This window comes from Odontomachus brunneus, unplaced genomic scaffold (assembly GCF_010583005.1).
Source record: "Odontomachus brunneus isolate Ranch 3 - 2012 unplaced genomic scaffold, Obru_v1 Obru_scaffold_026, whole genome shotgun sequence".
Taxonomy (NCBI): Eukaryota; Metazoa; Arthropoda; class Insecta; order Hymenoptera; family Formicidae; genus Odontomachus; species Odontomachus brunneus.
Genome location: NW_022639476.1, coordinates 1,099,734 through 1,127,426, shown reverse-complemented (window position 1 = coordinate 1,127,426; position 27,693 = coordinate 1,099,734). Strand labels below are relative to the sequence as shown.

Below are 27,693 nucleotides of genomic sequence, written 5' to 3'. Positions count from 1 at the left end.
CGCTTTCCGGGACGTCATGTGGAATTTTTCGGAATGATAATCCCCCCAGGGGAATTTTAATTAACACTGCCGGCTATCCATTATCGCCGTCAAAAACAGCAACTGGCGAGCGATAAAACATGTCACGATCGTATAAACCCCGTCATGCACTTTGACTGCGAGAATTTTTCCACGACATGTTCCACGTCCAGATCGTCGAAATTGCATTATTAATTCCGTTCTGACGCGGGGACATCCATTGCGTTCTGATAGAGCTTTCATTCGCGCAGTCGTATATATGGAGAGATGTTTTTATGTTATTTTACTCCACGAGAATCGTGCGCGCAAGAGATCGATTATTTTCCGAAACATACACGTAGATGTCAGTCTCGCTCCGAAAACTCATTCGCCTGTAACACTACATGTTTGACTTTCATTTTAATATTCACAACACAAAATGGTCGCGCCATTATTCCAATATTTGCAACGAGCAATTTCGTTATTCACATTACGTTGCGTACTATGCGTTCATCGAGCTCGGTTCGAAACTTTGACGGCCAATTGCGAGACGCCTGAAATTGCCGAGATGATGAAATGTTCAGCTGACGCCTCGTTACCTTCGAACCCGCAGCATCGCTTCGACGAGGTAGCACCATTATTCGCACCTCGCTTCCGTTCTGTCAGTATGCATTTTATAATTAATAGCGTCCATCTCGCGCTTTAATACCGCTAATGCGCTAGCCTAGTTCTCGTCGCGATCGTCCGGCGAGATTAGATAGCGAGACTTCAATCCGCGAATGAAGGACGGCCCGGCGGAAGGGTGGTCGACGGAAACGACGGAACTCGAGCGCGTAACGGACAGCCGCGTCAGGATGGAAAGACGGACGGAAAGTGGAATGAAAAAGGCGGCCTCTAAACAAATTAAAATAATTGCCGGGACCCATGCAGAAGCCACGCCCCAGCTTTCCTTGTGAATACAGCGCCGTTGGCGAAACGAATGTTCCGCGGAGAGCAACCGGCAGAGCACGAAGGGGTGACAAGGTGCAGAGGACGGGGGAAGGGAGTCGTAAGGGGGACTTAACCACTCTCGGGACTCTTAAAAGGAGCTTAACTTCGCGCATAAAATTAAGGCATTGTAATTGCAGACGGCGTCGCCTGCGTTCTTCTCCCTTTTTCTCCCCGGGCCGGTCCGTCCGTCCTTTCCGTTAACCCACCGCCCTCGTTGACCCTCTTCCACTACGGCGCCTCCTGGCCCTTCCAGCCGAGCCCAATCTCGTCCGCCCCCTTTCACTCGACAACGGAATATAATTTGCAGCGGCTAACTCTGTTCCGTCGGCGCGACCACGGTAATAAAATAATTTTTCATCGAAGGGCTATACGTGTGCCTGGGCGGCGCGAATTTCCGTCGCGGCGAACGGCCAGCCAATAGTGGCAATGTCTTTTCTAGGGGAGAGACGAGCACGCACGGAGAGAACATTTGCCTCTCGCCCTCTGCTCGATTTCCGTGTTTTATTGACGGGAATTTCGTGGAACGACAAGCAGTTCGTTTGTAATCTCCGTAATTGGCCTTTGACCAATTTTTCCGCACCCGGAGAAAAATACACGATAAGAGAAAAATATATGCTGGTAGGAACTGCACTCTCTTGAAGTGAATCAAATTGTTCCACAACTGATTCAACAGCTGATTTCGAGAGACGGAGTAATGAGCGCTTGTCATGCGTCATGTTCATTACTCCGTCTCTCGAAATCAGCTGTTGAATCAGTTGTGGAACAATTTTTCAATTGAAATCGTAGATTTCAAGAGAGTACAGTTCCTTCCAGCATATATTTTTCTTTGAACGTAACGTGAACAATGATAAATACATGATTATACACGAGCGCGAGGAAATATGCCGGGCTAAACGCCATTATTCGAGAACTCTTGCCGCGAGGTAACTCCCGCGGCAGTAAAACTCCTAATCCGTCGTTAAATTTGAAGATGATGTTTCTTTGGCGGAAACTTAATTGGATCGCCAACTTCTTTGCACGGCGTCGCAACTTTTGCGAATTAAAATAGCCCCCGTAAACGAGCCTTGCGTTAAATTCTGCCGAAGTGAAAAGCGGCGCTTCGAGTTAAAAGAAGATTCTGTCGTGTTCGTGCTCGCTTAGCGTCGAGACTCCTTTAATTTTCAGCGTCAAGATACTCTCTCTCTCTCCTTCTGCCTTCCCATCTTCTCTCCAGTCTCTGATCTCACGGACGACCTTCCGCTGTGTAAATCGTTCGCCGAGAATGACTGAGAAAATCATTTCGCCCGTGATTTGCGCGGTGCAATAGCTCGACGCCGTCGCTCGCTATTCTGTTTGCCGGCGGATAAATAAGAGCACAGCGGGCTTAACGCACCGCGAAACGACATGCCGGGCGATGTTGTCGAAGTAAAATCCGGCAGGCGCTTCCGCCACCGCCGCGGAGAGAGAAGTTGCGAGAGAAGAAGCTGTTCAGCTGTTGAAGCTTGTGTATTTTCACTCGGCAAAAATGTAATTTTCCCGGGGACAATTCCGATACGTTCCACGTTAGCCACGGGAGAATCTCCCGCACCGGACAACGAATGATAAAATGATTTTTAATAGCGCACACAGAGACGAGCACACCGCGGCCCCGCCGTCTCCGCGGGGCTTCTCTCATGCAGATTACATCGCCCAGCACGAAGCATTAAATAAATCCCTCGATAAATCCGCGATAAAATATGTACCGGGCGGTCCCCGAGCGGCCGCGCCAGAGACTATTTAAGTCGCTCGATAACGATAACGCGGCCGCGCTTTATCGTCACCCAGAGACGGGCTGTTAAGAGTCGTCGCCGAGAGAAATCCATGTAATCGGTCATTAGAGCGCGCACACTCCAAGTCTCTTCGAGTCACTCCGGTATTCCAATGACTTGGCGACTCATCGTATACGAAGAGAATATTATAGTCTCTTCTTAATTCTGTACATTCTTTCAATTTTTCATTATGTTTTTAGTAGCGCGGGAATAGAGAGAGACTGTCAGTGGTGAGATTTATTTTGCTAATATAGTGAATTTCGCGGGGAACGGCAAATTTTTGAACATTTTAGTTTCACAAATAGCACATTCAGAAAGAGAATATCTAAAAAATAAGGAATATCTATTCGGTGAGCACTAATAACGTATTTATTTGTAGGAGAGAAATGTCCCGCATATTTCAAAATTTCAAAGTTATTCAGACAACTAATTGTTGACTATACAAACATAATAGAACTAACCTGCTTCTATGTGTTTACGTCCGCCATGATCCTGTTAATAGTTTAATGTATATCTTGTTTTATAATAACCAAAGTACAAACATACTGCAATGTGATCATCTTGCTACGGTGCCAAGTTCAGTTTGCCCAGTAGCGCAGAGTAAGAAGGTCACATATCAAATATGTATCTTGATTAGTAGTTGCGAGGTCTCCGCGGTCTTCCTGCCGGCCCTTAGTTATGGGTCAACTTTACCTCGTCCGCCCATATACTCAGGTTCAATCATTTTATGAATGAAAATTGCTGTTGTTATCCGAAACAATATATTAAACACTTGCAAGAAACTTCATTCTAGCTAGTAACGCGTCGCTTAACTTCATTCACTCATGAGATAGAGAATACAAAATTAATACAAAATTTCAAAAGATTCGAAAATTTACTCTGCTAATACCCAATCAGTTTTTTTTCCACGTTTTAACTTGTAATATTATTTCGATTTTAATGAAACTCAGCAAAAATGTTCCTGTCTATGTTCCAAAACAATCATTTTGCAATGTGTATTCTAGATAAATACTAAAAATAGCACGTAAATAACATATCTCTGATACCGTCTAAATCCGGCCTCCCCAACTAATATACATGTTTTTACATTAAAAAAAATTCTTTTAAATGAAAAAATACATATTTCCCTAAAACTGTTGCTTTTCACGAAAACAACTGTTTATTTTATTTAAATAAAATAATTTAGATTGAAGTAAACACGTGCGTGAATAATACCCATCGAATAAACCGTTTTCAAATATCTCTTCTCTTAATGTACACATGAAAAATGAAAGGACAATAAATTATTGCAGAATGTCGATCCGATTTCCAGTTATAAAATTCCACAGCAATTTTCACTGTGAAATTCACAATTTCCCCGTATAAAAAGCGAATTTTTCCTGAAACAACGGGTGAACATTTTTATTTGTATCTGAGTTTTTTCGCCGGTTACTTTACTCCGTCGTCACTGGAACAAATTGTCTCTAATAGATTAAAGCCGACACTCACTCGCACAAAAAGGACTTGCTCACTCGTTACTGCAACATTTCGAGTGGCGGATGGTTTTCTCCTGTCGTTTTGAGCAAATTTTCACTAGTCTCGAATGCGAGATCTCTTATGAAATATAAAGAGTTCGCGTATACCGAATGCATAAACACCGAGGCGTCCTCCAGCTCAACTACGAGTTGGTCGATTCAATTCGGACGTACTCTTAACAACAAACTTCACGCTACGACACTGTCGTTCGGCCGCTGCGCTCGCCGAGACTGAAAGAAGATCCATTCGCCGCGAAAGAGTGCCTCTCTCTTCGCTCTTCCTCTCTCCCCCTCGAGCGTTTCCGCTCACCCTCCGGGGGCTTACTACGTACATCGGCTGTGATTGCTCGCGTCCAGTTTCAAAGCGAGCTTTGGCGAACTCGATGATAGCTCCACGCCGATCGTAACGACTCCGTTCGAAGCCGAGCATTTTCGCGCGCGGCGTGTTCTCTATATCCGTTGATTTTGATCCGCTCGGGACGGACAGACGGACGAATGAACGAGCGAGCGAGCGAACGAACTAACGGTCGTCGACCGTAAAGAGGAGAGTGGCCCCGGGTGCACCTCCAATCCCTCCTCTCGTTCCTAGTCTCGTCGTATTTCTCCGCCATCCTCGCCGGGCGATCCCCCGCCTCGTAGTCGACCTATCGCCGCCGTTATCCCTCTATTCAAATATCACCGTGAAACCGCGTTCCGTCATTATTCTTCCAAATGGGATTCATGCCGCGGCATAATGGGACAGAGATATCAGCCCGATCGACGAATATAATATCCGATTACATACGCCGCAAACGCGCCGTTCACGGGCCACGCGTGTTACGCGTGCCCGCGTACCTCCACACGCGCGGTATTAAATCGCAATGCGTATCGGGTACGCGTCGCGGAACGAACGAGCGAACGAACGAACGAACAAGTAAGCGACCGGCTGATACTCGAGCGGAAAATCGTGAATCGCGGTCCCTACGAGCGAGTAGCCGAGAGCCCTCGATAGCCCTCCGGATCGCGGAAAAAGCTCGCTCGAAAGCCAGTCGGGAACGATCGATCGCGCCACGCCGAAAGGGCGGAGTCCTTTCCACCTGCGCTCTCTCCCTCTCTCTCTCCCCCCCTCCCTCTCTCTCTCTCTTTCTCTCTACGTGGTCGGCTTGCCGGCTTGCTGCCGGATATTCCGTGACTCCTATCGATAAGTATTCGACGCGCGCAAATCGATGTTTGCCGCTCGTAAAGGGCATTTAATAAAGTCGCCGGGAAATCGGGGACGAGCCCGGTGTGCGCGAGCCGGCGATCTCATTCTGGGAACATGTTTGGAACGTAAAGCGTGTACCTCGAAAATAACAACAGAATTTCGAAAGAAAGTATTACCTATTATTATTTGTATTGCATCTAGTGGCGATCGCGAACAATTTAACATTGGCTCAAAGTCTGGATCAAAAGTTATTTCGCTTTGAAGTGTAGGTAAACATGACGACGTCAAATGAAGTTTTAATTACGTTTCTAACGTTAATAACATGTCATTTCACGTTACCTGGGAGTATTTCAGACCGTGCTATTATGAAAATGTATGAAGTTGCGATCTTTAGTATTATAAGTATTTGGAATTTTTGACATTTAGGATTAGTATAATTATTATCAGTACTTAGCATGTGATAGTATAATTAATTATTAGCATTTAATATTCAGAAGAGAAAAATAACCAGAAAAACATTGACAACAATCTCAGTTTATACACGTATCTCAATCACCTCAATTTATACGTGTACTTTGAGTATTCAAAATGGTGCATGTATGCAAAGTTTCTCTCATCACGTAAAAGTCAGAAATAATATAAAATAAAGTAAATAAATTCCAAAAAAACTCGTCTAAATAACTATATGTTGTTATTGAACTGTACAGAGTGTATATGTGTGTTTGTACGTTTTGATACGAAAAACAGAAATATTAGAGTATTTCTAATTTTCAGCGGCTCTTCGCAGGGATTACACGGACAATAATCTTTAAACGTGCCCGTTTCCACACTCTGTTTTCCTCATATAAACGTCACGTGTAACGTTTGTTGCTTCAGCAGAAAGGCATATTTAGCGTACGTTGTGTGTTCGGAATACAGCCCCGGGGGGCGAAATGGTGCATCCCCCGAGAGGAAGAATCTTCCCCCGAATTAATCGGAAAGTTCGTGGCCAAGGTTATCCGATGTTATCAAAATCATTTGCCGATGTTATCAAAAAGTATCCGTTACCTTCAATCGAAATAAATGGATCAAATTACGCGGTCGCGCGCACGCGCGCACACATACACCACACGCATGTCGCGGTGAGGCACTGCAATCGCCATGGGGACGCCCACGCAATTGCGCGACGCGTTCAAAAGCCGTCGTTCGCGCGGTATTTACGAACGCGGGCGTTCACAATGCCGCGAAATAGCAAACACCATCAGCGTCGATTTAATTTCCTTCCGCGAGCGCGCGGACACGCCGCGATATGGAAGAATCCGCGGGCGCAACGAGAGAACGACGGAACAAAAGGGGATGATGGCGTAGGATGAGATGACGGAAGAAGCGACGCCGGGAAGGCAGAGGAGAAGAAGGAGGATTGGTGGTGACAAAGGAGGGTGCCGCTGCCACCGTCACCGCGGTGGCGAAAAGGGGCCGATGATCGGAAGGAGAATCTCACAATGCACTTGTTCGAGGCAATCCCGGAAGACGGATGATCGCCCTGTATCGGGACTATCGCGAATGGCGCTTCCTTCAGTCGCGCTGTTCTTGCTTAAGGGATTCGCTGGATTCGCCGAAAGTCACGGTCGACTACCTTCGCACGTCTGTCCGTGCGCATTCACAGGCAGACGTCGTTGAAATTCATGTCGGGTCGTCGGACGAACGGCGAAGAGGAAAGTCACCCTGTGGTCGCGGCAGCATCGTCGTCGTCGTCGTTATCGGCGTCGTCGGCGGCGTCGTCGTCGGCGGCGTCGTCGTCGGCGCCGCTGCGAACGGTCGTGCATCGACCTGACGCGCGAAAGCCGGTCGAGTGAATTCGGGAATTGATTTCTCCGGAGGAAAACGCACGATCTCTGTCGTAACTGTTTCTGCTGCATAGCACGCATGGGGATCGCTTTGTAACGATAAACAATATTTACCGTCTGTTATTTTCCACAAAAATTAATTCCGGATGAAATAGTCGCTTATGTAAATTTATTATTTTGTCCGACGACTTCGGAGTAGGATCCTGCTTATTCATGAGAAAAGCACGGAGAGGTATCTCGCAAGCAGGGTTTCGCGCATGTTTGCTTTTTATGCACGACTGAAGTTTCATTGCAATGAACGCGATCAAAGTCATGTAACGAGTGAATTGTAGTGAAAAAGCTATCGTTGCTCGAGTTTTTTAATCAAAGGGGATTAGCGAATATGATGGATGAACTGTGACGTTTGCCGCTGTGTGTACATTATTTGTCAAACTGAACAAAAAAGCCCTCTACCACTTTGCAAATGATTTATACGTAAATTTTTAGTAATCAATTAAAGAAGCTACATGATTGTCCGCGACAGAGCACCGATATTTTTTAATTAATAACTACAAATCAACATGGTTATTTGCAAAATGGTAGAGGATTGTTTCATTTTTATCATTTTTCTCTGATTGAAAACTCAAAATTTCACGCGGTTGTTTGCGAAGTGATAAAGGACTGTTCAGTTTGATGAGTTCTATATACCGCGGCTGCATAACGAATTGTCGGACATCCTGTGTTTTTATCGAAAGTTACTCGCGCGCTATATAATTCCGAGCACAAAGGGAATATGAATATAGTGACTATTGAACGGATCGATCGGAGTGTAATAGCGAATCGTGGAGAGACTAGCAGGTACCACGAGCACGCGTCGCGACGCAAAGAAATCTCCGCGCGCCACGATTGGCTGAGTTAACAGGCAGGTGCAGAAATTGTACGCGCGACAATGACGTTCGACGAACGCGGAATATAATTCTATCGCGTCGGAGAATGCTGAATGGATGTTCGAATCGAATTCCAAGCAAGATTGCGGGCGGCAGCGCTAGACAATTGGCGGGTCTATTTACGACGTCGGTCCGGGAACGCACGAATGGGAGCTAGAATTATTGTATTAAGGTGGAAGACGGCAACCAGAATGTATGAGGCGTTTTACCGTCCTACCTTATAAGCAGCTAACGGAGCTGCGACACGGGTAGACTATGCGAGGCGCGAAAGCCGCGAAATACAGAACGACTCGCGAGTCCGTTTCTTCCACCCTTTCGATCATTTCTATCGTCCCGAGAGAATTCGCGAAGGCGGACTCGCCAAATGTTCCTCTCACACACAGAAAAATACATTCAAATGCACGTCACTTGTCTCGAGTGTGTGTCTCAGAAGTTCTTTTCTCCGCAAATCTATCATAAGTTCATCATCAAATTTATTCAAAATATATTCTGAATTCTAGTAAGTTCAACGTTTCAATCGAGAGTATTAAATTAAGACAAAAATCCTGCTTGCATACTACACAGAGTCGAACCAACTTTTTCTTCGATAAAATTTCATAATATTCTTGTAAAGAAAAGAAATTCTTTTCTCGAGTACATGATAACGAGTTTCTCTAAGATTTGTAATGAGTATACTTTAAGATTATTATTAAGAATATATTCTGTGTTGAAGAAAGCCATTATCTAAGAGAAGAAAAGTAAACTGAATAATCGCTTTTCTTAGCAGTACGTTTTTCTGTGTGTACACTGAGAAAAAAGAATTTAATATGTGTGTAACTATAATCTCATATCTGATTACCTTTTTTTTCTCAGTACAGAACATAAAACCTGAGAGCTTTTTAGAATTCCCCTTATTAACCGCGCTCATTTACATTCCGTGCCTGAAGCGAAGCGAGTGGCCAAGTTACTTGCAAGTAAAAGAGGAACGTACAAATCCGGCGGGAAAGGAAAGACCACGCGTTTATTGTTAGCCAAAATCGCGGTGCCTTTCGGATCGCGGCGAGTTCTCGCGCTCGAAAAAATCTCGAGTTTCATTCATCCCGTAAACTGAAACCTGTAACACCTGGCGGCTAATCTAAAGAGATTACACATCCCGCAGGGTATTTACCACGTTCTCGCGTTTCGTTTAATTGGCGCGCTTGCTCGCTAGCTAGCGAGCTAGCGAGTTATCCCAGCCAGCTAGCTAGATAACGCTCAGTCGAGGTAGCTAAGGCTAAATAAGCCAGTCGAGCTACGTTCCGCTCATGGCAGATTTAGCGCGACTAGGGAGAAGATCGCGAGATCTCGTTTGTGGCAAACTTGACTTCAGAAATGAATCACATCTATCGGCAACGAGTCGAGATATTAAGCATTTTCTTTGAGGACGCGCGGGGAGGGGGAGAAAAAAATGGAAAGCTCGGTAAATTAATCAGAATGTAGATCGCGAAGCTTTGTTCGTTGAAGGGTTCCGCGAGTTTCATGAATAATACGCACCTAATGGCCACGGCTTTTCGTTAGTCGCAGTCTTTGTGCTGCGGAATGTAACACCGAGTCACGTAAATAGGAAGGGATGGTTTATTATCGTCTAGAAGTGCTCTTCTCTCGTAAGACTACTACAATAGCGTAATTTATATGTAAATGTAATTAAACTGACACGTCGCGCGAGTTTGTGGAGGACGTTCATTGATAAGAGAACGTCTCTCTCTCTTTCTCCCTTTCTCTCTCTGCCTCTTTCTCGTTCCGCGCATACAATGTTGCACATCTTTTGTTTCTCGTACTGTATTCGATACAAATTAAACCGTTACAAATAACTGAATCCTTCTTCTCTTCAGCGTTTCCAATCACGAACGTGCATTTCTTTCGTTCACGTTCTTCGTCGTTAACGACAGACAATACAATTTGGCTGCCGTTATACGTCGGCGAAAGAGTCTCCTATCTCCCACATCGGCCGAGAAATTTCATACTGCCGCACAAATTTCAGCTGGCTCTCTCTCTCTCTCTCTCGCTCTCTTCTTCTCTTTACAAAGCAACGTCAAATTAATGAGTTACCGAGAGGCGAGTTTCTGCTTCGCGGAACACAAGGGGGACAGAGTATATACGGAGTGAGAGAGACGGGAGGAGAGAGTAGAGAGAAGGAGAGCGTGGGGAGACGAGTGTTGCGAGCTAGTGCGTAGGAGAATAGTGCGCGACGGTACTCGCTAATTAATTACCTGCGAACTATATGTGTGACCCGCAGTAGAAAAATTCATATCTCCGTGCGAACTACGCGCTCGCGTTTATATCCGAGGGGAGAAATTTATCGCAAGAAGCGGCGCTGAATCCACGGCGGCGAATCCCGTCGCCATGGCAACGGCCACGCCGCTTTTGTCATCCGGCCGTTGATTTATGGCACGCATCGTGTGGTGTTAATTATTATACCGTGAAAAACACAAAGTGGTAATTTGGGAGTAGCATTTCCTCGCGAACACAAAACAAGTGTTGTAAATTCATATTACGTGTACACGCGTACACGTATGTCTCCGCGCACGAACACGTACGAGTCCTAGCTATTTTTGTAAGTCTTATTGAACGATGCAACGTCCGACACTTTAGTAAACTGCAGTAAACGATCAGTCTTCCACGAGCGGCTGTAGCCATTATTTATCACGAATTGTTAGAGAAACGCCAATTGCCTCGTGCCGTCAAGACACAGCGTTGACACGAGGAAACTCGGTATTAGTGATTCCTGTCGGACGTAAATAACATTAGGAAGATTCCGTGACTCCGCCGGCCGATCCCTTTGGTCGTCGACGAGGAACAGATATAACTTCCGAGTAACGTCCTTAATCCGATACAAAGAAAAGCATTCTTCTCTCCTTTGATCACCTGTCGTGCCAGCGGAGGATCCTCTGGCTCGAGTCGCATCGAGTCAAAGAGTGTTTTTTTCAGAAAAATCGGAAATTGGGTTACCCGTCGGGATACTCGCAACCGCGAGAGTTGAAGTTTCTGTAAATAGAAGGAAGAATGGCAGGAAGCGGAAAAGGGGTGCGGAGGAAAGACGAAAGATAGAGGAGAAAAGAACGGAGAGCCGACAGGTGGAGGGAGATCGTTTCAAAGGGAAGTCGAGGCAAAAGTGGCGCTCGTTTACCATCAGGAAAAACAGCGTACCTCTTTTTCTCGCCGGAAACGTGGTCCGGGGTTATGGCAGAGACGACCCGCTATCAGGGATACTAGTGATGATGACTCCGGGGAAATCAAAATAGGGGGGTGATGTCGAGAGCGCGCAGGTTCAAGGGTGACGGAAGTGGCGCGCGATCGTTCCGTGTTTGCGCGAGAATGGTTATCATTCGGGGTGACAGCGCGCGCACGACACACGATCGGCGTAAAAAAACTAAGCCCCGTCGTTCCAGGGGGGACGCATCAAATTTTACTGCCGTCCAGTCTTAACGTTTAGAGAGCAGCCGCGCGGTAGATTCGAAATTCTGAAATTCCGAGTTTGTGTCGTGAGAAGAGGTGCGCGCCTCGTAAATTTCGTGACAGAGTTCGCCATGCACCGCCAGCTAGTGAACGCCAAAGGATGCGAATTCACCGATCGACCGATCTCATATTTACACGTTTGCGATCTAGCCATTAACCATATCCCGCTCGCTCCCGATGTTACATCCGAGCCGTTCTTCAAATTCGATTATCCCTAACTTTGCAACCGAGAGCTTCGGGAGCCGTGTTCGCGTAACATTATAATTAATTTGAGACTAAGCCGAGAGACCTCAAAACCCGTAGTGACGAGATAAAACCGCGAGAAACGTGTCGCATCGGTCCACGATAATGACGGCGTTTGAAAGCTCGCGGGACGCGTTGCGAACAGTCGGCAAAAAGTGCAAAGAGGGAGGGAAAGAGAGAGAGAGAGAGAGAGAGAGAGAGAGAGAGAGAGAGAGAAAGCAGCTCTTTTGTGTCGGGTATCCAAGAGCCATCAACGCCCGATAAAACGCGTGACTTTTGCTTTCAAACTGGGCCGATCCGTGGGACGTTCTCGTGTTTCACGTGAAATATCGCGTGCAAACCATTACTGTGCGTGTGTGTGTGTACACACACAGGCACAAATGCACACAAACACACACGTACACGCGCAAGCACTACTGTTACTGTGTAAAACTCCGCGTTGTACTCTATTTTTCCCGTCATCTCACGCGGTTAAAATGCCGGCGGTGAAACCGGGGATAAACACGTTTGAATTCTTGCCAGCTGTTCATTGGTGTGGCGTGTGCGTTAAAATATATGGCGGACGGCCGAGATGCGCTCCGTCAGATTGCACACGAGCACGGGCATTATGCGAGAGCGAAAGAATCGATTTGACGTTCGTCCAGGTTGACGGGCGCTTCCGTAATGCGCGCCAGGCTGGTTGCGTTTAACGTTTATCGACGGGAAATGTGGCGAAAAAGTTGACGGTGCAGCGTGTACGAGCAAGCGAGCGAACGAACAACGTCTCTTTTTCTACTGCTGTCGATGCATCCGAAACGTCAATTGCATTTCCCGAAGAATCGCTGACGCACCATCGTCGTCGTCGTCGTCGTCGTTGTTGTTGTCGTCGTCGTCATGACCGGTTTGCGCCGTTTATACGTATAAGAGAATTTTCAATTTTGTGTTGCATATTACATGGAGAAAAAGAATAATTCCGTTAGTATAGCTGAATTTTCCGTTGTCTGTGGTAAAAATAGAAGAGAACTCGGTCGTAGAAATAGAAAAACTCTTGCAGAAAGTTTTCTCTCCGTTCGCCCGTAGTTATGCAAGAATGATTCAACCTACATGGAGTACATTTCGAGAAAAATGAAGATGGAGATTTGATATATGATTCAAAAAAAAGTAAATAGTACTAAGGTTCTTCACAATAATTTAAGAAGTCAAGCATGATCAATTTTCGTCTCTTTAATTGTATTCATTGACAAGTTTAAAAAATGGTTAAAAAAGACGTAATTAGTAAAAATGATGCAACAAGTAGAAAATAAAAACTTTTTAATTCATTTTAAGACTTAGATCTTTTATGTTTTAAATAGATAAGGGTTAGATCTGTTTGGTTTCAAGTAAATAGATGTATAGACTACTCATTGTTAACAAAAAATAAAAAAATAAAAAAATCACTTGATTTGCGTTGTTCTTGCATAATTATGGCCAATTGTTTTCAGTTATTGCAACCAAGTTTTAAGTTAAACAGTTTAAACAACCGCTTACACAATTTAATACTACCAAGTTTTAAGCTGTTTAGACTAATGTTCTCGGTTGCGGTACCAAAGATATTACTTCACGTCGCCGAATTTCGTGTAACCGAGCTCTCTCTCAGTCGTCAACGCGACTCGGTTCCCATAAACCGATTAATGAGTCCGCGAATAACGGGAATTGCAAAACAGCAATTTCAATTTTAACGCGACGTTAGAAAGAGGGGGAAAGAAAGAACGCGTTATGCATAGCAACCGGTTAGTGCGCGCAACGAAAGACCGGTAGCGCAAGCCGTTCCGCGAGCGCGCGCAAATAGGTCGCTACATCATTTGCGGCTGGGACCGGGAATTAATTTCATACTAAGCGGCCGGGGGTTATGATATCGCAAATTGCAAATACTTGATACGATCGTCGGTCGTGAGCGGGCGGCCGTATGATTTATCGAACGAGTTGTGCCGAACGGACGGGCGGGCGGGCGGGCGGGCGGACGCATAGTATCGGCGGCTACCGCGGGATTGACATCATTTATTAGACGTAGGAAACGTGAGCGCGCGTTCACGGCCGATGGAAACCGCAACGGTATCGCGGCCGCGGCTGTAAACGAGGTCGTCGACCGGTCGGCGATCGGTCCTCGCTGGTCGTATCCATCCGGTAGTTACGGTGCATCATCAGTGGACGATTTCGATGTTCCTATGAGCGCGGGGCTCTCAGTTATCACCCGAATCTCTGCCGTTTCGGCAGTGGTCGCGAGCCGAATGCGGTCGGCACCGCAATGATGACTGAATGCCTGGGACGGGGCTGGCACCCGTGGGACTTCAATGACGCGGCTACACCCATTACGCCGTCTTTGTGGCAATTTCAGCTATCGGATTTGCGTACAACGAAATCGTCATCGTCGCCACCACTGCCGCCGAATGCTTTGTTAGATCCATCAATTTCTCCATCGACGCGTTCTACGGCGATGCTCGGAATTTGGGCCCGGAAAATTTGAACCGTAAGACCCAAGCAATAAGAAAACTGACTAATCGCAATCGATTATTCTTGGTCGTAAGAAGAATCATCAAACTGTGGTTGGTCTACTCACTGCTTATGTTTCAGGGTTCTTACGTTTTTCTGCGTGTTCCCTTACTTGCATCTTAGAAGTCTATTTTCTTCTTGCCCGCCCAGCGCCGTCTCGAGCGTGTAATTGACGGTCACTGTGCTCAGACTCAGGACCGTCAGCTTCATAAGACCTTCGGGATTCTCCCCAATTTCTGAAACTAGTCTTTTGTGTTTCCCATTTCTATATAATATTAAATTATATAATATGTTTACACATATTTATATTATTATAATTGACTATGATGACATTAGTTCCAGTAAGAACTTTTCAGAATTTAGGGAAAATTCCGAAGGTTTTACTAAGTAGACAGTCAGTCGCGAACGCTCAACGAACGCCGATCTGGAGTTCCTCAAGTCAGAGACAAGGACACCGTCTGCCATTTTCAAGACAATGTGAGTGAAAATAAAAGAGATTCTCTTTTGTTTTCCCGATGCTTTTAATCAGCTTTGTGTGTATTATTATTATGAGTTAATATCGTTTCTCGAGTGAGCTCTCTCATTGTTTCACCTTTACAGCAAATTTCAGTAATTTACTGTCTAAACAGCGACGCAACAGAGGCCGAATAAATGAAATTCTCATCTCTTTACAGAAAAGAATTTATATGAAAAAATAACTATAGTATTCTCTCCGCGTATCATCGTACACGCTGCCTATCTATTACCGTCGCGCCGAATTAACCAGTCTCGATCCGATACACCTTGAAAATCGCATTTCTCGCACGCCCCATCACATATCTCGTTCTAGATTTGCTGGATCAGTCAGTCCATTGTTTTCGTGCCGTGTTCCGCGGGCTGTTCCGCCACACTCGCGACGACGAACTATAATTTCTATTTGCGCTCTCGTATCGACATTACATGTAGCGTGCAATCAATTTACAGTTCCTTAACTTTCGCAGTTACTGCAAGCTGATACGACTATACTTCAGTCGTATCTATTCCCATTTAGGTTATGGTAAAATCTGTGTCGCGCACCGGCGGAGCTCGCCGCGGTCGGTCCACAGTAGTAAACGGACATTGGAATCCGCCAGTGGTCAGGAAACGACTATGGTCAGACTATGGGTACCGGCGGCATCTTCGTTCGCTACACTCTATTAACCCGAGTAAACGATCGGAGACCAATCGGCGAAAAGCCCGTGCGAAATTGGATGCTTTACGTAACGCTATATCTCTGACGACTTTTAATCGGCCTTGTGTGCATTACACAATTATTATGAGTTACTATCGTTTCTCAAATGCGCTCTCTCGTTGTTTCACCTTTAGAGCAAATTTCAGTAATTTACCGTGCAAACAGCGGCGCAACAGAGGCCGAATAAATGAAATTCTCAAGTTGGCTTTCGCGACCAGATTATCGTCGGAAAGGCCGAAAAAATAACGCACGCTCGACGATTTTTGTGGATAACTGTCACAAAACGGTAGCTGTGTTACCTTTTCAGCCGCTCGAAAATAACGCGGCGTCGCATTCGGCTGATCGTCGAGATTATCGTGATCGACCCCGGGAATAATGGGACAAGTGTAGTAGTAGGGATGATGACTCCTTTGTTTCGCGCGATCGTGATTCTCTCCCGATGGAGCGGCGGCGGTCGGCATAGTTATTTTAACCCGCGGGCGTCAATAGGGAGGATAACGACGCGTAAAAATCACGCGTAATAACGGACGGTACGGTTTGCCCGTTCGACCGTGTCGCAAACGAGAAATCCGCCATTATGTCGCGCAACGGCACGGACAATGGTGCGATAATTCCAGCCGGTGGTGCGCGCCGGCCAGACACACTTGTACATCCACGGCGCGTGTACGCGCAAATGTACGCGCACGTCGATCTGTGGCTACCTAAGTCGCGCACAATGCAGACAAAAAAGCGGGATGATTGACTCCATGATCGGGGGCTTTAACACGTTGAACGCCGCGGCAAGCCGACCGGTGCCATGGCAATACGCCATCGCGTTTCACTGATTTACGTATAAAGTATAATTAATTGCACCTAAAAATGTGAGCACGATTAATTGCACTTAAAAATGTAAGTATAATTAATAGCATTTAAGAGCTTAAGTATAATTAATTGTAGTGAAGAGGATATAATTAATCGCAATTAAGTACAATTAATTAAAATTGTGTGCAATTAGGTATAATTAATTGCGCTTAAAATAATTTTAAAGTATAATTAAATTTGTGAATAAAATGCAATTGAATTTAAAAAATCAGTAACACGCGTCTAACAGACGCAACGGTAACGGCAACAGAGAGTTAATGAAACGGGATGAAAGATACAAGCGTCCTTAATGGATTGTGTAGTAAATAATTTCGTATTTTTTCAGGCGTAATGGAATGATTGTGTTTTTATGTATAACTTTATGAAACAATATGTGTAATAGGTTGCAAAAGATGGCAGGTCAGAATGGTGCATACATTACTTCATAAAATTAAACTTCTTAAGACATAAAAATATAACCGTTTAATTTTGCCGAAATAATCTGAAATGATTTATTACACAAGTCATTATTCATTGATTTGCCGTATCTATTGAATCATCGGTTGAACTTCTGTATAATCGACGGAAATCGATGCGGCAGTGGACGTGTTGACTGATCGAAGCACTGACGACGACACTTGGCGTCGCCAACCGTGTCAATATATCATCGAATGGTCAAAGTTCGTTTGTTCGAATCGTAAACCCTCGGCCGAAATCTCATTCGAAACGGGTGAAAATTCATTCGGAGCGAAAATGCTACCACTCGGAATTGCAAAAGTGCCCGCGCAATTCAAACTTAGAGTGGATTCTTAATCCGCACGAGTGAATGCTCCAATCGATTAGAGTGAATTTGTCCCCATGAGGGTGGACTACATCAGATTCACTCTTCAACTTGGAATGGAAACATTCAGCCGACAATTCCGAGTGGAGAATTCACTCCATACGACCGAGAAGTTGAATTCGAGTGACTCGTCCGCCGTTCTGCTTGTCGAGTGGAATTTCAGCCCGAGAAGTTTAGAGAGCAAGCGGCATGTGCGCGGGACTGGCTCTTCAGTGTGTCCAGCCATTATTAAGAAGCGAGGGTAAATTGAAAAGTCTCGCGTTTATGTCTCAACGAGCCAGTAATAATACGGACGCAAGGCAGTAACGGAGTAACGGCCGGTGGCGGTGATCGTGAGGCCGATTGAGACGGTTCTCACGACGCGCCACTACGCGTTGCGCCGTTAACACCTGGCGTCAGCCCCATCAGCGGCGAGAGGGTGTCAGCATGATCAGCACTTCCGTTCGACGGCAAGAGCAGTCTCGAGCTGCATCCGCAGCTGCACGCCGCGAAATTCGCCAAGTTTCTCTCGCACAATTGATCCAGTCAGCGCCAGAAGGAATTACGGAATTCGCGCTTGTACGCGCGCACGCACGCACGCGCGCGGAAATTCAGCGATCTCGCTGATGAAGGCTGCGATAACATACAGTGTACACAGACGACAGCGTAGTACGCTTGGCGTGAGAAACTACTCCGGCGCGTTTGCGGTGGGCGACGACATTTACATAGGTAGATGCGCTCGTTCTTGACGGCTTTCTTTGGTGGGCCGGAGAAAAGTGCCGTGAAAAAAATGCAATTGCGTCTCCCGCAAAGGAAGATTGTCCTTTAAGTCAAAATTAACTCAAACATTCTCTCCCTCCTTCTCTCCCTTCCTTCTTCTCTTTATATCACTGGACTGTCAATTATCATTTCTCGCAACTGTTTCAAATCGCATTATCATCATTGTATGTGAAACAATACGCAACGAGTACGAAGCAAAAGACGATAACCCACGAAAAGGTACAGATGATAAACGCAATTCAAGAGAGAGATTCATTGAGGAAGTCTCCCGCTGAGAAAAAGCCTAGTCTCAGTGAAAATTCACCGTCGAATTACTCTCTGAATTTCTTGGAGTGAAACTCCACTCGGAGAGTAGAGTGACAGCCGAGTCACTCGAAGTCGAGTGATTTTTACAGAGTGAATCCTGCATTTGGAATCGTCCAGTATATTGTTTCACTCGAAATTGAAGAGTAAATTTGATGTTCTCTCTCTACCGTGTCTTTCACAGGAAAATATTCATTCGGATGAAATACTCGCGTGAATTAAGAATCCACGTTATACTGAGAGAATTTTATAGCAAAGTTTACTGCAGAATTCTGTAACCCACAAGGGTGGATCGACATTCTGTATCAATTTATTATCCTTTCACTCTTCACATATGCTATTTATATTTTAGGAACTAAAATGTGCTATTAGAAACTTTGTTATGTTTCTAGCAAAATTTGCTACACTGAGAAAAACATACATAGCTAAATAATTACTATAAATTATACTAAAAGAAACTATTTTTTATTAAATTATGCTATAATGTTAGTGATAATAATCTTACATGCATGTTATATGCATTGGGAGTTAATATTATTTTATTATAGAAAATATAAATGGAGTAAAAAATAAATATAATTTTAGTTAGATCAACTATTTTGTTCTCTCGGTGTATGTTTCTGGCGAACTGTTTCTTAGCAAGACCTTACTGACTGCTTACTGGAAACATAGGAAAATTGAAAAAATTTTATATGAAAAAAGAAAGCTCAAACATTCTCTCTATGTACAGTTAGAGTCAAATATCCACTTTACCGACTCCAAGTGGCGGTATCTTCATTATCTCCTCGAGTGGATTTTCATTTGTTTCAAGTGAGATTTTACTGCAAGGAATTTCGAGAGCAATTCTCGTCCGACGAATCTGCAAAGCGTCATTATCTTACGAGCTCTCGTTTACAAGGCAATTTACGGGGACACGCGATCGATCAGTTGCCGCTCTCGCAAGCGCGCTGTCAACTTTTTACACATGCGCATATTAAGCATTAAACGCGCATTATCCCAAGCGGAAACATACATCAGTAAATATTCGCATCAATAATATCGCGAGTGTGCATTACCGCTGTTACGCGGCTTTATAATATCGTACGTAAACACATATTGTGCGATCCAACAATTAGCCATAAATTATCGTTCCTTGCGATCGGCCTTTTACCGATGTGCTAGCGAATTTTCCACGCGCAAACGCAGTTTGCGCGTTTCAAACAGGTCTCGCTAATAACATCATAACTCGACTGCGGTAGGTGATGCGATATTACGTTCATGCGCGAAGGACCATCGAGAAAAGTGTAGTGGAACGCTCCTGATGACGCGATAATTCCGTCACGATATTCGGCTGCGACAGAGCGAATTTATAACTGAAAAATTGTCGCGCTTTCATTCGCGAAATAATCCCAAGGTAAAGAAAGTTTCGCTCATTAAAACTCTCGTCCGCTCTCAACCGCGGTTAATCGACCCCACTTGATCGGAATTTCAAATACGAGATTTCACAGTATTTGCGGTAAATTGAAATTTCACATCTGCGAGATACCGACTGCGCCGCAATGGAGCAACGATATCATCGGGAGTAAAGGGAGAGAAGCGTGCCGTTGTAAAACTTAAAACGCCGGTCGTTGGACTGGCGATCGTGTCTACGTTGCACTGAGAGAAAAAGATTGTTGGTATAACTGAAATTATATTCCTTTCCGGTTCCAACTATACTTTCTGGTTATTCTAACACAAAAATGATAGTAGTAATGTGTACATAAGATCATTATCACTAACATTTTAGTAGAAGTTAATAGAAAGAATGATTTTCTCGACCATAATCTATAGTAATTATATGTTATTATGTTATATTTGACTTTTACTACAAAATTATTGCGATTGTCGCGACTTCGTTTGGTATTCAGCAGACCGCCAAATTTGCTATTTGCTATTTCTGTAGTAATTCTGTAGTAATTTATATTGCAATTTCAGTATAGCACGGCTTTATAAAAGATACCGTGAAAGAGCATATTCTAGCGTAATTTTCACTAAAGTATTTTCTCCGGGTAACCGAAAGTGCAATCACAACGTGTTCGCTTCACGAGGCCGGAAGAGGCCCGAAGGGGAGCGAAGGACAGGGTAAAACTGCGTCGTCCTGGCTACGATATCACGTCGGCCGCGTTTAAGGGCGTTAAGGGCACGCCCGTTTGCATTCGCGACGAGTATCCCGCACGGTTAAGCGCTCTCACCAAGTGGCGTTCTCTCGTTAGTCGATGCGTCTGACGCTAAGTGCGTGACTACGTCGTGCGCACGTCGTATCATCTACCGTGTAAACGTGCGTGGAGAGAGAGATAACTAGATAGATAGATAGACATAGATAGATAGATAGATAGATAGATAGATAGATAGAGAAAGAGAGAGATTCTCCATTAGCTCTCCATTTCATTTATTTTTCCAATATTGGCGAATCGTTTGTCCATTAAGAGATCATTGTCGCAACTGATCGCCACTTTACGCGCGATTATTTAATTTTGATTACTCGTAGAGTCAGATAAATAGACGCGTGATATGTGAAAATATATCGCCGTGACTTATACGAAGGTACGGAGTAAACTGTCATGTTCTTCTGTTTTTCTTTTTCAAACGCGCGGCGACTGTAAATCCTAATTTTTTATCGCGCTTCATGGTTTATCCAGGAATGCACTCACACACACGCGCGCGCGCGCAGCTCGTGCTTTTAGCGTAGGTCGGTGCATCATTTTATTCGCGAAGGAGCGTTTGCTCGTAGTAAACGCTGCTCGTTCGGCGAACGTCGAGACTTTAAGAGAATTTAAAGCTTCGCATCTCCACGAGGAAATGATCCGTTGCCGCGTGGACGAAGGATGGTTTTGGAAAAGCCCGTTTTCGTGCGCTCGATGTCCGACGATGCCGCTACGTAGCTACGCTTTACGACGAAGCGGAACATCGCAATTGTACGCCATTAGAACGAAAATATCAGCCCGGCGAGATAAAAGCACGCGGTTTCTTTAAACGGTATGCCGGTTTTCTTTCGTTAGGCGATCGCAATCCTTCACCTCTGGCCGAGTCGAAATTTATTTAAGTCCAGTGAGAATTTCGTCGAATTTGAAGGATCAATGACGAAACTCGAAATATGAAGATATATAGAGATGCGTTTGTCAGCAACTTTACATCCCGAATATTTGCACAAAAAGAATTTTATAATAAAAATTATTATAAGATCTTGTAATCAAGGAATAGAGCGACATTTTGCAGTAACTCACTGGCCTTTCGTTTCATACATATGCCACTTATACTTTAAGAGTTGAAACACTTGCTACTAGCGAAATTTGCTATGTTCTGTAGCAAGATAGGCTTTACTAAGTCCGCTCCACTAAAAACATAGCAAAATTTAAAAAATCTATGAAAAAAGAAAACTAACATTCTTTCCAAGTAAAAAGGCGGAAATATATATTTATTATATAGAATGTGTCGTGTATATCTCGTATAAGTTGTAAAATCCTACTAGAAATGTATCGTACTAATTTAGAAATTAATATTTATTAGATATTTTACATGATGTTATACCGGATCCTGATTATATTATTAATCATTATTATTAAAATTTTGATTCCCACGCAAATGACTAAACAGGACCCGGCAACATCATTTTGTACAAAAATAGATGACTGATCAGGATCAACCCGATCATAGGGACTACGGGTTAAATTTCCAGTCGAGGATAGTCGCGTGCTCACGGCGGAGCAATTTTAGTATCGAAACAGCCAACGAGATCGAAGAAACTCTGACCATTTTTATTCACCAGCGAGCATGGCATCGAATAAATAAAGAGGCACGCGGAATATGTTCCGCGGCGCGCGCGGAGGAAGGGGTCAAAGTGTTTTTCGCGGTGGAAATGGAGCTCGAGCTCGACCGGTGATTCGGATTTTATGGGGTTGCTCAATAAAGACGATATTTACGAGGATCGAATTGGCTGTCGAGTGAAGTAACGTATAACGGATGGAACGTGGGGCCGATTTGCGGCTTAACGAAATCCTTGCTCCGTCGTAGTGGCTCTCGTGTACGCCGCGACAACGTGGCGGAACGGTAAACCAACGGGATATACAAGCAATGAGATCGGAAACGTGGAAATCGGAGGGTGGAGCGCAACATCCGCTCGTTGAGTCCGTGTAGCTTGAAACTCTTTCTTGATACGCGGGCAGGTTTACGCTCAGGAAAGGAAAAGAGAAAAGAAAGAGAGAGAGAGAGAGAGAGAGAGAAACGGGAGAAGTCACTGTAAGAGCGTAATACATAAACGCGAGATGACACGAAGTATCATGATCTCTTTAGCAGAGCGTATAATCCATTGCAAAAATGTAATGACACGGTAAAGTTATTTGAGCGAAAATTCCACTCGAAAAGTAAAGTGACAGATGAACCACGCAAATTCGAGGGACTCTTTTCGTCGCGATTCAGAACGGAGAATTTGCTTGATGTAAAAGTCGTATTTGAACGATAGTTTTCGAGACATCCCGAGTCGAAATTTTAGCCTTATCTTGAACCTAAATTTTCTAACATCTGTAAATTTTAAAATGATCAGCAATACGCATAGAGAAATGAAATGCATACTGAAATGCTACTTAACACCTTGATGACAGAAAATATATCAAATGCTATTTATAGGTTCCAAAGAGAGAATCCTTCAGCAAAGCTAGAAAGTGAAATAGAATCAAAAGAGTTTGTTGTAAGCTTCAGAGTACCAAAATAGGAATTAAATGGAACATTGAGGTCGAAATTTCGACTCGAGATATATCCTTTCGCGAGATATTATTAAATACACGCAGACTCGCGTGCATCGATGCAAGAGACAGAAAAATCCCGCCAAGTGTCGAAGTCATTTAATTGGACGTTGAATTTAATTAACTGTCGTATTATTTTCCATGGAATATTCCGAGATCAGAGCCACGAGTGGCTCGCGCGATGGCGCTCAAAAACAACATTCGGCTGAATATCCACATTTAAAATAAACAATATCACGGCTGTCACTTGACGCAGCAATATCAATAAAGGCCACACAATTCCGGTAATAGCCGAGTCAAGTTATTGCAAAATTATCATTTTATTCCGCAATTTGATACGCGACGCAAATGACTCGTGAAGTTTACACGATAACGACGTTATTTCGCGAATAATGCACCGCGCTCCTTTCCTGTAACGCCGAGGTAAGAAAATCGAAACGACGTGCATAACATGCAAGCAACATATCGCACACACACGATCGTCTTGTGCAAGTACGTGTACGGAGCATATGTCTCTCCCCGCGCAAAAGACGTAATGAGACATAAGGTCTCCCACAAATTGTATATGGTAAAAAAATACTTTGTCTTTGTACTGAAATCGATTCGATGTAGAAATAATCTTTTAGCATTAAATTTTTAGCGTATTGTGTTATTCCGTGTTAAATTTATATTTTATGCATCTCTAAATATTGAAATAAGTATTATTATAATTAAAATATAAATTGAAATACACACTTAAATATTTAAATTATTATAAAATTTATGTGTAACATTCTTGGTAAATTCTTTATAACATGTTTTAAATTTAAAATATGTACACACAAAATAAGTTGGGATATTTGTTACATATTTGCCTTGTGTTAATTAACCAACATAAAAAAAAAGTGGACAAATTGGGACATGTGAAAAATTTGCGTTAAATTTGACGCAAAAACTTTTACACAGTGCATAATTATCTTTCTCTTCTACTAAATTTACGAGGGTAGTCCCAGAAGTACTCGGCCTAACAAAGAAAACACAAAAATTTTGAAAAAATATATCTTTATTTCTCAACATAGTCCCCTTTTAGCTCGATACACTTTTACAGCGATGTTCAATAGCTTCGATACCATGTTTATAGTGAGAACCATCGAGTTCCTCAAAATAGCCATCAACCGCAGACTCCACCTCTTCATTGTTAGCAAATCTTTTACCACCAAGCCATTTTTTCAAGTTTGGAAATAGATAATAATCTGAGGGGGCTAAATCTGGTGAATAGGGTGCGTGAGAAAGCAATTCGAACTTTAACTCATTGATTTTGGCCATCGCAATAACGGACGTGTGAGCCGGTGCATTGTCATGATGAAACAACACTTTCTTTTTCGCCAAATGCGGACGTTTTTTCTTGATTTCATCACTCAAACGCTGCAATAAGTTCGCATAATACTCGCCGTTGATTGTTTTTCCTTTTTGAAGATAATCAATGAAAATTATCCCACGCACATCCCAAAAAACTGACGCCATAACCTTGCCAGCCGATGGAGTTGTCTTCGCCTTTTTCGGAGCCGATTCTCCCCTTTCAGTCCATTGTTTCGACTGTTCTTTCGTCTCAGGTGTAAAATGATGAACCCATGTTTCATTCATGGTTATGAATCGACGCAAAAACTCGGCCTTATTACTGCGAAACATCGCCAAACATTCGATTGAAACATCCTCACGAAGCTGTTTTTGTTCAATTGTGAGCAAACGCGGCACCCATCGTGCGCACAGCTTTTTCATGTCCAAATTTTCAGTCAATATGCGATGTACAGCACTTTTTGATATGCCTACCATGTCATCTAACTCGCGCACTTTCAGTCGACGGTCATCCAATACCATTTTGTGGATTTTTGTCACCATTTCTGGCGTGGTCACCTCATTTGGTCGACCACTGCGATGTTCGTCTTGGCAGCTCTTACGGCCTCTTTTAAACTCTGCCATCCAATATTTTATTGTTGTAAACGAGGGAGCAGACTCCCCCAGAGTAGAATCTAGCTCAGTTTTGATATTGGTTGGACTGAGATCTTTCAAATGAAAATATTGTATCACATAACGACCAATTTTCTTCATGTTTACAAATGTACTGAGAGCGTTCACTATTCATGGCTGCCAAACTAATACTAAACAACGTAGCGTCTTGAAACTTCAAACTTCAGCTTTATAAGGTTGATGCTTTCGGCCATAGTGATTTTTTTCAAACAACAACCGCCATCTATACGTCAGGTCGGGTACTTCTGGGACTACCCTACTACTACTTCTTAATTTTCTCCCTTAATTTCTTTTTAGTTATTTTCATCATTCACAAAGCTTATAATATTCTAGCAAATGAGATACACAGTCAATTATCGAACTCGATTTTCATTCACACGCAATAAATCGGATTGAAGCGGCAGCGCGAGCGTCACGAAAACGCAACGTCAGAATGGCAAGTGATAGCATAATAACGAATTATCTCTAGGAGAGAATATTTCCGATATCGCAGGCCGCACGTTACACGGCGCTATCCGCGCGTTACGGCCAGTTCTTTGAACGGTTTAGGTCGCACGGATGTATCTACGGCGCTATAAAGATTTGCATCAAGGCCGAGCGAACGAGCGCTCCGGGCGGCATCGTTCATAAATATCAATGTGGCTTACCTGTACAGAGGTTCGCCGCTGTCCTCTTTGAACCAGAGCACCATGGAGACAGCGTCATTCGACTCTCGAGGCTGTATGTTACACGGCAGAATCGCCTTCTGTCCCGCCACCCCCTGTATCGCCTCCATAGGTACTAGAAACACATATCGACGACCTCGTTCAGAAAGGTATTTACTACCGCGAGAAAACGAAGAGTAACGAATATCGCGGGGTGAAATCGTCGGATAATAAAGAATTATGGATTTTTTAGACAGCTGTGACGATCCCCTGAGCTCTCCTGAGAAGTCTCGGGAGAGTGTCGAGAGCTCCTCTCGATTTTAACACGTGGATTTCACCCCGCGACGCTTCATCATCATTAAGATATATGTAACGCACGTTTCTGCCGCGATCGATTATTGGCACCAGTTAATTCGAGGGAAGCGTTTACGATTTCTACATTTCTTAAGCTACATTCAGCAGGAAAAGCTGCTTTGCGACTATGGCGACATTCTTTCCAAGAGATTAAGAGCATACCACAATTGAATTTTACAACAGTCGCAAAGCAGCTTTCTCTGCTGAGAGCAGCCTCAGATTTTGCACGCTCCCGATTCCATACGATGCCGCCATTAATGTTAATGGCGCTGTTTAATTCGAACATCGATGCTCCCACAGGAATGGAATGCTATATATTTTCATTGACGAGGTATGCATACGACCGATATTACATTCTAATACGGCATGTATTCTATGTGGAGCGCGCCGCCGCACACGAATCCGCACGGCGAAACATTTCAATATATAAAATTATAATGCGCGCTTCGTTCGAGAGGAGAAAAAGCCGGCGATAAAGTCGAACTGGGCATGAAGAAAATCGGTCGTTCGACTTAAAGTGGCTCTCCTCGGAGCACGGTTCACGACACTTTCCGTTCCGTCGCACGACGGACCGCTCGTTGACGAGTATTTCCAGCAATAATGCAGATTTTTATCGAGCAACCTCCTCCTCCTTCTCCCGCCTCGGTCACCACGACTCGTGAATAATCCCTCTCAGCGTTCTCCTTCTTTTAATCCTAGCCCACAGGAATCTTCCTGCCATCGCAGTTCACAAAGCGCGATCTTTGATCTTTTGATCGAGAGCGATGGGATATTTGCGTTATAATTAGCGGCAATATTTTCGTGTAAAATAGAAATATGTTAATTGTTCCGTTAATTTACGAGGATATTACGAGGATATTAATATCGATATTAACGAGCGTGGATGCAGAGATGTCGTCGTAAATTAATTCAGTCTTGTCAGTTTTGATGAGTTCAAAAATGTAATAAATTTTTCGAAAGTATCTCGTTGGTGAGAACCTCTCTTGTGGAACTTTAATTACGGAAAATCTAAAAGTCGAGCATCTAACGACGCGAGATAAAACTGTTTACGGGTATATACAGGGTGTCTCACACTTTCCTCCGGGAATTTTGTGGGGACGTAGAACAGATTGAGATGAACATAAAAGTCCTATACCGTTTTGCGATATTCGCAATAATTATCGAGATATTAATTGTAGAAAATTTGTGAATGATCATGCAGGATATGGTAAATGAGTTATAATAGCGACGATTGCCGTCGTGTACTTATACTTTAGATCAAATTGAACAAAAAAGCCCTCTACCATTTTCCAAATAATCACATAGATTTTTAATTATTAATTATTATTAATTAAAGAAGATTATTGCACGATTTTGCGTGATAATGCACTGATCTTCTTTAATTAATAATTAAAAATCTATGTGATTATTTGGAAAATGGTAGAGGACTTTTTTGTTCAATTTGATCTAAAGTAGAAGTACACGACAGCAATCGTCGCTACTATAACTTATTTACCATATTCTGCATGATCATTTACAAGTTTTCTACAA

At 43.8% G+C, this 27,693-nt stretch overlaps 2 protein-coding genes across 5 annotated transcripts in view; one reads left to right on the top strand and one right to left on the bottom strand.

Moving 5' to 3' along the window:
* The window catches only part of LOC116842719, a 294,323-nt gene that overhangs the window by 190,216 nt on the left and 76,414 nt on the right, over positions 1-27,693 (top strand). The gene's annotated exons all lie outside the window — the stretch shown is intronic.
* LOC116842632 (hemicentin-1-like) overlaps positions 1-27,693 on the bottom strand; it is a 287,444-nt gene that overhangs the window by 185,756 nt on the left and 73,995 nt on the right. For all 4 annotated transcript variants that reach the window (XM_032812102.1, XM_032812103.1, XM_032812101.1 and 1 more), the window contains one exon: positions 25,813-25,945. In XM_032812102.1, coding sequence (XP_032667993.1) covers positions 25,813-25,945 — 133 coding nt within the window. The remainder of the gene's footprint in view (positions 1-25,812; positions 25,946-27,693) is intronic.